This window comes from Oncorhynchus tshawytscha, linkage group LG09, assembly GCF_018296145.1.
Source record: "Oncorhynchus tshawytscha isolate Ot180627B linkage group LG09, Otsh_v2.0, whole genome shotgun sequence".
Classification (NCBI taxonomy): Eukaryota; Metazoa; Chordata; class Actinopteri; order Salmoniformes; family Salmonidae; genus Oncorhynchus; species Oncorhynchus tshawytscha.
The window spans coordinates 39,866,451-39,879,221 of record NC_056437.1 but is presented as its reverse complement, the minus strand read 5'-3'; the positions used below and the strand labels follow the sequence as shown (position 1 = coordinate 39,879,221).

General features: G+C 43.6%; 1 protein-coding gene across 1 annotated transcript; it reads right to left on the bottom strand.

The window, feature by feature from the left end:
• Nucleotides 1-466: 466 nt before the first annotated feature.
• LOC121847271 lies at nucleotides 467-12,068 on the bottom strand. The gene is made up of 11 exons (XM_042327853.1): nucleotides 12,028-12,068; nucleotides 11,739-11,863; nucleotides 3,110-3,171; nucleotides 2,957-3,031; nucleotides 2,786-2,824; nucleotides 2,606-2,680; nucleotides 2,193-2,297; nucleotides 1,971-2,102; nucleotides 1,500-1,787; nucleotides 1,217-1,343; nucleotides 467-495 (listed from the first exon to the last, which is right to left on the bottom strand). The coding sequence occupies exons 1-11, from the start codon at nucleotides 12,066-12,068 to the stop codon at nucleotides 467-469; spliced, it is 1,098 nt and encodes a 365-aa protein (XP_042183787.1).
• Nucleotides 12,069-12,771: the final 703 nt, after the last annotated feature.

Below are 12,771 nucleotides of genomic sequence, written 5' to 3'. Positions count from 1 at the left end.
AGATATTGCAAGGAGACCAGTAAGGGGCCCTCAACTCTTCACTTTGGCCAAAGGAGACCTAAGACCCCAATACCAGTGACACTGCCCTAAGGTTGGTGCTGTCCTTTGGATGAGACTGTGGAGACAGAGGTCTTATCTCTCTGTGGTTACTAAAGATGTCATGGCACTTATGACATGAGTAGAGGTGTTGACCCTGCTTCTCCTGGCTATATTTCCAAGCCTAAGCATGTAAATCCAACTCATTATCATAGGCTGTATGGGGATCAATATCATTTTTATTTAAATAATGCTGCATGTCTCAAAATATAAGAATGAGACCAATATATGTATTTTGCTAATCATAGTTCCCGTCTCTGAAATTACGTTTGTGTGTGTTGTAGGAATAACCAATACTCAAAATCTGTGTGTGTGTGTGTGTGTGTGTGTGTGGTAGAAGTAATAGTTGGCCATTATTTCTTTGAACATCTCAGTTTGGACAGCAGCCACTGAAGAAACCTGTCAATCAAAACCACAGGAGAATAAATAGTGTTATAAACTGGGTGGTTCGATCCCTGAATGCTGATTGGCTGAAAGACGTGGTATATTTAAGCAATAAGGCACGAGGGGGTGTGGTATATGGCCAATATACCACAGCTAAGGGCTGTTCTTACGCACAACACGGAGTGCCTGCATACAGCCCTTAACCGTGGTGTATTGACCATATACCACAAACCCCCAAGGTTTATTATTGCTAATATGAACTGGTTAACAACGTAATTAGAGCAGTAAAATGAAATACTTTGTCATACCTGTGGTATACGGTCTGATATACCACGGCTGTCAGCCAATCAGCAATCAGGGCTCGAACCACCCAGTTTATAACAGACCGTATACCACAGGTATGACAAAACATTTAATTTTACTGCTCTAATTACGTTGGTAAACAGTTAATAATAGCAATAAGGCACCTCAGGGGTTTGTGGTATATGGCCAATATACCACGGCTAAGGGCTGTATCCAGGCACTCTGTGTTGCGTCGTACATAAGAACAGCCCTTAGCCGTGATATATTGGCCATATATCACACCTTCTCGTAACTTATTGCTTAAGTTTGCACTTACACATCAGATAGCTGTTCTTTCTCTGCTACCTCAGTCTATTTCTCTAATTCTCTAGTCTAGTATTCCCTGGTGATGTTCCACTTCTCCCTTCTCTATTTCCTCACCTCTTCCTCAGACTCTTCTTTTCCTTTTTCTTGTCCTCCTTACTTTCTCCAACATTTCCCATCTGTTGCGTCTTACTGGCCTTTTCTTGCTTCAATTCTTTTTTGGCCTTGCTCTTCTTTTTCTTATTGACCTTCCCTTCCTGAATATTTTGGACAAGGAGATAAATTAATGTAAGCTTATGGGTTTTCTCTTCTCTTGAGCTGCTATACCTAGAGCTATACTATACTAGAGAAGGACTTATGCTATACTATAGAAGGACTTACAGCCAATATTCCCTTCTTGTATTTCCTCTCACCTGTGGGGCCACTCCAGCCATTTCCTGGAGCAGCTTCCTGCCGGTCTCGCTCAGGTTGGTGATGGGAGCCAGGCGAGGGCTGTGGCGGTATGGGAAGTTCTCTGTTCGGGGTGGAGCGATAATGACAGGGTTGAGAGGAGTCCGAGGCCTTGGAACATTTACTGGGTAGGGAGAGCCTACAGCAGAGGGCAGGGCCCGTAGGGCTTCAGCCAGGGTCCGGTGTGCTGAGGTCACAAGAGGAGAGAGGCCATTCTTGACAGATACAGGACCTGAGACCTTCCCTGGGCTCTGTAGGACCAGAAAGTAAAGTAACATATCAGGAAAGTGCTATGTTCAACACAATCTGTAGAAATACTTTATAACTACTCTATACACATTGCAGATACATGACTACCCTCAATAAGTAATTGTCTGCACCATTTCCAATCCCCCATGTATATATATAAAAAATATTTAATATGCAGAACTTACCAGGAAGTCTGACTCATCGAAGGAGTGGAGAGACAGATCATCCTTGTCCATATCCCTCACATCAAGCTTTGTCACCTTTCCATTCTCAACTTTCAGCTTTGGGGTCCTCCTTTCATGATCCTCATCATCACACTGTGTATCAGAGTCAACTAGTCAGAGACCATCCTCCTCACAGTGATGTCACTCAACAAAGACATGGACGGTAGGGTACAACTCTTTTACCTCAGATTCACAGTCAGTGAAGGAGTAGATTGAAAAGTCATCAGAACTGGAGGATGAGATCACGTCATCATATTTTCTCTCTATCAGCCGAGTCACCCTTCCAGACTGAGGAGACAGAGAAAGGCATGTACTCATGGCAGCCATAGAATACACTGGCATTGACCCTCAAGGAAATGTAGAATATGTAGGTACTCCAACATGGTTGTAGAAGTAGTGAGTAATACATGGGTGACTGAAAATGCAATAAATGCAACACCCATAACATTAGGGGTGGGGCAAAAGACCTTCCATAGTACAGGATTCTTTAGCATCTCGAATGGATAATTGTCAATTCAACCAAGCCAACCAAAATGGCCATATGAATCAACAGATTGATCTAACTGTTGTGTCTCTATGGGAACAGCAGAGATGACCTGGCTGAGAGGCTCTGGATTGATGCTCCATCCATCCCCAGATGTCTGGTCCTGCCCATAGCTCACAATGATTGGCTGTTAACAGTAAAGAATGAATTCAACAATGCTTTGCTCATTTTGGCCTTGAATTGTGTATCAATAAATAATATAAGGACTGTTATGTGGTTGAATTTGACTTACAGGCCTTTTGTGGATCTGAGGGGTCTGCACTGAATTAGACTGTCAAGACAGCATTCAATGAGGTTAGATAGGGATATCTGCATTTGCTTTAATTCTGAGAACTGCAGTTTGTACATGCAGAATGCATAACTAATGTGTATGTGTTTTTGTTTCAGGTCAGATATGACTTACAGGCTTTGGCCTTCTGTGCACCTTGCCGGTTGGCCACAACACGGAATCAGGGGTGTTCACCCTCACTGGTTTCAACTGTCAACACAACACTCAATTTAAAATGTGATATTATAACAAAAACAGGACAAAAACAAACAAATATTTGATATTTACCACATAAGGGCGGCGTCTTAAAGCTCTTTTGATTCTTTCATCATTACGATCCATCTTTCTTTCTGAGGGAAACATTTCCATCAATTAATTGACACAAAACACATCCTGACTCACACACAGACACACACCCAAAGATGGCATCCCAAATGGCACCCTATTCCCTATATATATATATGTTGGGAAGGAGGTGCCCCAAAAGGCCAAAGACTACCTGCAACAACCTGAGTGAAGAAAACTATTGAACAGATTACATCAAATCTGAACATCGTTTATGTAGTGAATTAATGCATGGTTACGTCATTTTGGGTCACAGCTTTATGACTGCGCTTAACACGTCACAAGAAAAACGCTTGTTTGGAGCCGGACTGGTTGTAAGCTCAATAACGAACGTGATGTGCTTATTATATCTTACTGACTGAGTAATGGTTGGTTGGACGTTTTACATAGATAGGCCAACATGATATCAATAGGAAGAAACTATTCCTTGCCAAATATTTTGTTGTATTATTGTTTTACTTTGAGTAACATTAAGGGACCACAATAGAAACCGTTTACTTTATTGTGTTGTCCCTGGCCTGACACGTTTTATTTAATTAAACGGGTTTTATTATTTTATTAAATTGTCCAATCAAATATATGTAACTTTCTATCTAACTCACATGAGCTGTTGAGGACTCCTTGGTCATCACATTTCAGGCACAAGCCAGCAGGTGGAAGGAAGTGTCTTTAAATGCAGCACTGCCTTTAACGCACTTCATGATCTGCGCAACAGTATCTTTGTGGTTGTGAAAGTGATTAATCCAAATGCGGAAGTTCAGTACATTTGTTTTGGTTTAGCAAGCTAACTTCTCAAGTCTTGGCTAAAGTGTTGTGCAATATTGGAGGAAAAGTGTCGTTACTGACATTTTGTATTGTGCTTGATTATCCTCTAGTAGTTTGACAAGTATGCACTGAGCATCAACATGATCACTCGAATAGTTTAGAAAGATGTGGTTCAGAGGTTCAAGAGTTTTACTCCTGAGTTCAGGCTAACAAGTGGCATTGTTGCTGTCATTATAGTATTGTAATGAAACAGACAGGGAGCAGGTCTCGAACCCTCGGACCTTCTAGCCCGAGGTCCGGCGCGCTATCGCCTGTGCCGCAAAAGCATGCTCGTGCGGCCGAGTCAATTTCCGCGTTTATAAACCCAGGATCGTTACAGTATCATCAGTTTTGTTTACAGTCACTACATATTTCGGTTTATCAGAAGATGTCTAAAGTCTTGGAACTACAGTTTTTGCCAATGGGCATGGTACCTTAGCAAGGAGGGGTTGAGTGACTCAAGAATCATGCTCAGTAGCTAGCTAGCCACTTTGAATGGGTCTGTTGTAACGTTATCTAGCTTGCTACAACGTGTAGCTAACGTTAATGACGTAACAGATTGTGCCATTAGGCTACAGCAGCAAGCTAGAGCACAACACATCAATGCCGCTGATGTCTGTCAACCCGATAATATCCGTTTAATCCTCTCCTCTTCCTTTGCGGTACACAAGCTCATCACATACTCCTTCCACCACCAGACAGAGACCCAGATACTCCTCAGCATTGGGGTTCTGGTGCTCCTCTGTGGTGGGATTGAGAAGACTGTGGGCACTGTTTGGTTACTCCTCATGTTTCAGCTGCTCTCTATCAACACAGGGGTGTTGTACACAACCGTGGGGCTGGTACTGTTTGGTGCATCTGCCCAGAATCAAGTGGAGGGGTTAGTTCCTGTATCCCCCTCCCTTATGGGTATGGCCACAGTATACTCACTTATGGTTAAGGGCTTTCTTTTCGGGGGTCAGTGTACCCATGTTAGCCCTGGCCTGGCTGTTTCTGGTCATAGTAACACTTTTGGTCCCACACTCTCTTCCTCTGCAACCCCATCATAGCAGGGGGATCTCTATCCTTATTCCAACCTTATTGTGGTTGAAAATAACTGTGATACACTGCAGTATGTCACAGCTTTAAGTGGGCTTAATAGTGTAGTTAAGTGGTAATATGTTTATGTGCGGCGCTGTGGTCTAAGGCACTGCATCTCAGTCTACAGTCCCTGGTTCGAATCTAGGCTGTATCACATCTGGCCGTTATTGGGAATCCCATAGGGCGGTGCACAATTGGCCCAGCTCTGTCCGGGTTTGGCCAGGGTAGGCCATCATTGTAAATAAGAATTTGTTCTTAACTGACTTGCCTAGTTAAATAAAGGTTCAATTAAAATAAATAATATGCTTGAAATGTGTGTTGAGTCCTCATGCTGAACATAACGGGATGTTTTGTTAGGAAAATCTACCATCACTGTGTCACACATTCTCCTTATCTTGCTCTGGTGAAACATACGGAAGGGGCTGGCACCCACTTCTAGACATGTCTGATGCTAAAGCATCAGTCCTGGATAAGAAGATGCCTTTCAGGCTGCTCAGGGACAACTCTGGTTTTAGAAGTGTTTTTTCTCCCCATCCGGTCAGATAAATAGTCCAAACAGCCAACCCAACCGCGTCCTCATGGCCCTAAAGCACACTTTTGCCTCGTTTTGTATCACCTTTCAATGATACATCTGGGGGGGACAAAAATGCAATTTCAGAATGGGGGGGTGTCTCCCTGTCCCCAGTGAAAGTTGTGCCCCTGAACATTGATGTCCTGTATGACCCTACATAAATAGAGAAGGAAGACGGTCCACCCACCCTGAGTACTGAGAAAGCACTAGACGCATCATTTATCCTACAAGACGAGAGGTCATTAAATTAACATGATTGCTGGATGCAAGCCAGAGTACATGATGTACTACAGTATAATGAGCAGTTTCAATAGATGATCCTCAGCTGTAATTGAATACTGTACAATAGGCACCTAGTGGTCCCCCATGATTAGTTAGGGAATCACTGTTTAGTTAGATAAGCTCTGTGTAATCTCCCCATGATTAGTTAGAGAATCACTGTTAAGTTAGATAAGCTCTGTGTAATCTCTCCACATTCTCATTGGTTGCAGAATCATACCCAGTCCAAGCCTACGCTCCAGTTTCCTCCAACCTACAGGCTACCGAGACCACAACAAAGACATTTGAAGGCTGGGCCCACTCCTACTATACACAGGGGAGCCCTGTTGAGTTCTCAGGTTATTATGTTCACAACCATGGATATGCCCTCAAGCATAGCTTTGGGTAACGTCACGAACATGAACACAGCTGCAGCCACAGTCAAGGCCATGGACATAGTCACGGACACAGTCATTGGCAGGCATCTGCCTCTCAATCCAGCAGTCACTGGGCTCCAGTGGCTCAACATCTACATTCTCAACATTCTCTCCAGTCGGTCTGTCAGTGCCCCCCCAGAGTTTCACAGCAAACATGCCCGAGTCTGTGATGGTTCATCCAGGGGCACCGTTGTCTTCATTGACAGATTGATAACATAGAAAACTCATTGAATGACAGCTCTCTCATTTGTTATACGTTGAAATGTAATATACTTGGACATGGGGTTTGAGGTAGTGCTTAAAAGGTACATGGTTTCTTCACTGATGCTTTTGGTTTGAAGAGTCAATCAAACTCTGAAAGTTCAGGGTCAAATCACTGCAAGAAGGTTTTGATTGTCAGTTGAATGTAAGACCACTCCTTTTGGTTTGTACTTTGTGTTGTTCTATACATACGGTAGACAAATCTCTTGGCACTCTTGATCTATACAACCTTTATAAATCAGGCAATTTATATTACACTTATGTATTTTTCTTTCCTTAACTACTTACAGCAATGAAATGAAATAGCATCCACTCACCAGTAAATTAGATCCATTACATGCAGTTTGTTGGGCAATGCATCATTCAACATTATTGTAAATTCTGGAGCGGGGAGCAGTGGTTGAGGTTATCAAGAGTGTGGGCTACAAGGGCAGATTATGATGTCATCTTTAGAAACTACATACATACCATTTCAGTCGTGGCCAACCAAGCTGTTGAGGTAGTCTTTATGACGTACATAACGCTGAAAGGAGGAAAAGAGAGGAGAGGTCATCATCATATAAAAGACTAACCTGCCTGAAAGACTATAATAATATTTCATCAGTGTACTGTATGGACATGCATAAGGACAAATCTGACATTAGGCCACTTTGGGTTACAAAAACATCTTCCCAGTTTTGATTTTGCATGAACTATAATACAAGTATTGTTACAGTGCACCAACAGTGAATAACACTACACACTCAGTCACTCACGCCCATCTGCCGTTAGCTGTCTTATCGGCTGCTATCTGAATAGACAATCGGACAATTTATTTATTTATTTTTATTATTATTATTATTATTTTTCTTCTTGGGCCTCTATAACTATATCTATTGTTTTTTTGTGTGATTTGGATTAATCCCCTCTACCACACGGAACCCCACTAATCTACTGACGGAACGCAAGAGGTGGCTAATAACAGACCTCCATCCTATGCTAGCTTGCTACCGATGGCCTGGCTAGCTGTCTAAATCGCCGTGACCCCCCCAACCAACCTCTCTACTCACTCGACTAAGCATGCCTCTCCTTAATGTCAATATGCCTTGTCCATTGCTGTTCTGGTTAGTGTTTATTGGCTTATTTCACTGTAGAGCCTCTAGTCCTGCTCACTATACCTTATCCAACCTATTAGTTCCACCACCCACACATGCAATGACGTCTCCTGGTTTCAATAATGTTTCTAGAGACAATATCTCTCTCTTCATCACTCAATACCTAGGTTTACCTCCACTGTATTCACATCCTACCATACCTTTGTCTGTACATTATCCCTTGATGCTATTTTATCGCCCCCAGAAACCTCCTTTTACCGTCTGTTCCAGACGTTCTAGCCGACCAATTCTTATTGCTTTTAGCCGCAGCCTTATTCTACTCCTCCTCTGTTCCTCTGGCGATGTAGAGGTGAATCCAGGCCCTACAGTGCCTAGCTCCACTCCTATTCCCCAGGCGCTCTCTTTTGACGACTTCTGTAACCGTAATAGCCTTGGTTTCATGCATGTTAACATTAGAAGCCTCCTCCCTAAGTTTGTTCTATTCACTGCTTTAGCACACTCTGCCAACCCGGATGTTCTAGCTGTGTCTGAATCCTGGCTTAGGAAGACCACCAAAAATTCTGAAATTTTAATTCCAAACTACAACATTTTCAGACAAGATAGAACTGTCAAAGGGGGCGGTGTTGCAATCTACTGCAAAGATAGCCTGCAGAGTTCTGTCCTACTATCCAGGTCTGTACCCAAACAATTTGAACTTCTACTTTTAAAAATCCACCTCTCTAAAAACAAGTCTCTCACCGTTGCCGCCTGCTATAGACTACCCTCTGCCCCCAGCTGTGCTCTGGACACCATATGTGAACTGATTGCCCCCCATCTATCTTCAGAGCTAGTGCTGCTAGGTGACCTAAACTGGAACATGCTGAACACCCCAGCCATCCTACAATCTAAACTTGATGCCCTCAATCTCACACAAATTATCAATGAACCTACCAGGTACCTCCCCAAAGCCTTAAACACGGGCACCCTCATAGATATCATCCTAACCAACTTGCCCTCTAAATACACCTCTGCTGTCTTCAATCAAGATCTCAGCGATCACTGCCTCATTGCCTGCATCCGTAATGGGTCAGCGGTCAAACGACCTCCACTGATCACTGTCAAACGCTCCCTGAAACACTTCAGCGAGCAGGCCTTTCTAATCGACCTGGCCAGGGTATCCTGGAAGGATATTGATCTCATCCCGTCAGTAGAGGATGCCTGGATATTTTTTTTAAATGCCTTCCTAACCATCTTAAATAAACATGCCCCATTCAAGAAATTTAGAACCAGGAACAGATATAGCCCTTGGTTCTCCCCAGACCTGACTGCCCTTAACCAACACAAAAACATCATACGGCGTTCTGCATTAGCATCAAACAGCCCCCGTGATATGCAGCTGTTCAGGGAAGCTAGAAACCATTATACACAGGCAGTTAGAAAAGCCAAGGCTAGCTTTTTCAAGCAGAAATTTGCTTCCTGTAACACTAACTCAAAAAAGTTCTGGGACACTGTAAAGTCCATGGAGAATAAGAACACCTCCTCCCAGCTGCCCACTGCACTGAAGATAGGAAACACTGTCACCACTGATAAATCCACCATAATTGAGAATTTCATTAAGCATTTTTCTACGGCTGGCCATGCTTTCCACCTGGCTACTCCTACCCAGGTCAACAGCACTGCACCCCCCACAGCAACTCGCCCAAGCCTTCCCCATTTCTCCTTCTCCCAAATCCATTCAGCTGATGTTCTGAAAGAGCTGCAAAATCTGGACCCCTACAAATCAGCCGGGCTAGACAATCTGGACCCTTTCTTTCTGAAATTATCTGCCGAAATTGTTGCCACCCCTATGACTAGCCTGTTCAACCTCTCTTTCGTGTCGTCTGAGATTCCCAAAGATTGGAAAGCAGCTGCGGTCATCCCCCTCTTCAAAGGGGGGGACACTCTTGACCCAAACTGCTACAGACCTATATCTATCCTACCATGCCTTTCTAAGGTCTTCGAAAGCCAAGTCAACAAACAGATTACCGAACATTTCGAATCTCACCATACCTTCTCTGCTATGCAATCTGGTTTCAGAGCTGGTCATGGGTGCACCTCAGCCACGCTCAAGGTCCTAAACGATATCTTAACTGCCATCGATAAGAAACATTACTGTGCAGCCGTATTCATTGATCTGGCCAAGGCTTTCGACTCTGTCAATCACCACATCCTCAGACTCGACAGCCTTGGTTTCTCAAATGATTGCCTCGCCTGGTTCACCAACTACTTCTCTGATAGAGTTCAGTGTGCCAAATCGGAGGGTCTGCTGTCCGGACCTCTGGCAGTCTCTATGCGGGTGCCACAGGGTTCAATTCTTGGACCGACTCTCTTCTCTGTATACATCAATGAGGTCGCTCTTGCTGCTGGTGAGTCTCTGATCCACCTCTACGCAGACGACACCATTCTGTATACTTCTGGCCCTTCTTTGGACACTGTGTTAACAACCCTCCAGGCAAGCTTCAATGCCATACAACTCTCCTTCCGTGGCCTCCAATTGCTCTTAAATACAAGTAAAACTAAATGCATGCTCTTCATCCGATCCCTACCTGCACCTGCCCACCTGTCCAAAATCACTACTCTGGACGGCTCTGACTTAGAATACGTGGACAACTACAAATACTTAGGTGTCTGGTTAGACTCTAAACTCTCCTTCCAGACCCATATCAAACATCTCCAATCCAAAGTTAAATCTAGAATTGGCTTCCTATTTCACAACAAAGCATCCTTCACTCATGCTGCCAAACATACCCTTGTAAAACTGACCATCCTACCAATCCTCAACTTTGGCGATGTCATTTACAAAATAGCCTCCAATACCCTACTCAACAAATTGGATGCAGTCTATCACAGTGCAATCCGTTTTGTCACCAAAGCCCCATATACTACCCACCATTGTGACCTGTACGCTCTCGTTGGCTGGCCCTCGCTTCATACTCGCCGCCAAACCCACTGGCTCCATGTCATCTACAAGACCCTGCTAGGTAAAGTCCCCCTTATCTCAGCTAGCTGGTCACCATAGCATCTCCCACCTGTAGCACACGCTCCAGCAGGTATATCTCTCTAGTCACCCCCAAAACCAATTATTTCTTTGGCCGCCTCTCCTTCCAGTTCTCTGCTGCCAATGACTGGAACGAACTACAAAAATCTCTGAAACTGGAAACACTTATCTCCCTCACTAGCTTTAAGCACCAACTGTCAGAGCAGCTCACAGATTACTGCACCTGTACATAGCCCACCTATAATTTAGCCCAAACAACTACCTCTTTCCCTACTGTATTTCATTTATTTATTTTGCTCCTTTGCACCCCATTATTTTTATTTCTACTTTGCACTTTCTTCCATTGCAAATCTACCATTCCAGTGTTTTACTTGCAATATTGTATTTACTTTGCCACCACAGCCTTTTTTTTGCCTTTACCTCCCTTATCTCACCTCATTTGCTCACATCGTATATAGACTTGTTTATACTGTATTATTGACTGTATGTTTGTTTTACTCCATGTGTAACTCTGTCGTTGTATGTGTCGAACTGCTTTGCTTTATCTTGGCCAGGTCGCAATTGTAAATGAGAACTTGTTCTCAACTTGCCTACCTGGTTAAATAAAGGTGAAAAAATATATGCACTGTTGCTGTTCTGTCTCCTCTGGTCTGACGCCACACCTCCCTCTTCTCCCCTCCGTCTCAACCTTGGGTGCAAACAAACAGCATCATAACACAGTAAATGGCTGGGAATGTATGAATTCTGCTACCAAGTGACCCTTACTTGAGATAGGGGTAAAATATTTTGACTTCAGCGGGTGCGGGTCACTGGCCTGTAGTGCTCCTTGCCTTTGTTGAAGTCTGGTTTGATGGTAACCACTCCATTTCCATCTGCTCTTATCGTGCACAACAAGCATTCCTTCTCCTTTTGGCCAAGTCTGAGAAATACAATAATAAAATGCCACTTTTCAATGCCTGAATTGGAATCTACTTCAAAGTTATTACATACAAAGCAGTGTAATAAGTGTATAGGCTACATAGTGGTTTTTCCCCTTGTGCTACTCACTTGCCTGCTGGTCCCAGGTCCCCCATGATGTGCATGGTCTGTACAGGTGTGTTGACCATGTGGCTGGTCTTCACAAAGTCCTCCAAGGGCTCACAGGTAATCAGCCTGGACTTGGGGATGGTGCTGTCACTGCAGACCAACAGAATACCATAAAAACATTTTGCATACAAGGGTATGGTGTAATGTGAACATAGCGGTACACTGTTTGTCTTCAAAGCAGCACGACGCATCAATGCTGCTTCAATTACATTCACTTTAATAATAATTCACTTTGGTGAGTAACAGGGACCTACACTGGGTGTCTGTCCTGTCGTCTGTGTCTGACATTGGCCATCCTATGTGCTAGTAAGGTAGGATTGGACGTGACCTGCGTCACCATACTCTGGGAATGCTGTAGTGAGTACATCAAAAACAGCTTTAAAACACTAACGTTTCTTTTGGACAGAAAATAGGTAAATGCTTTGTTTTGAATAATGAAATTGTCACGTCTGCTCCAGCTCCCCCTATAAAATCCTCCCCCTATACTTGCTTCCCGTCTCCCAGAGTCTTTGGTTACAGAACCGTTACAGACATGGAGATTCTGTTGAAAACCACCCCTTCTCAATTGGTGTAGCAGTCAGAATCGGTGTAGGTGAAAATCCTGCAGTTCCATCTGCCCCTGGTCCGCTCCTGAGCCATGATCTCTGTGTGGTATTGTCTCTCCAGCGGAGTCTGGCATATTGACTCTCTCTGGAACAAAACCACTTCATATTGTGCACACACACACACACCTTACTATGCAACAAACTATCCTAAACAGTAAATTCTTATTTGACAAAAATCTGTCTGACACAAATAACTGCAATTTAAAAAGCTTTATTGGAAATGCACTTTTCAAACAGCACCATTCAAGTACAGATGAGTGTAGCTAAATCAGATACATGATAATTTAGTTTAAATGTGATGTATTCCTCCAGTCCCAGTTCATTTCTACTCTTTTGACATGCTTCAGACCAGATGCATGCTCCACTTCAGAGTACAATGGTCCTGAATTTGCA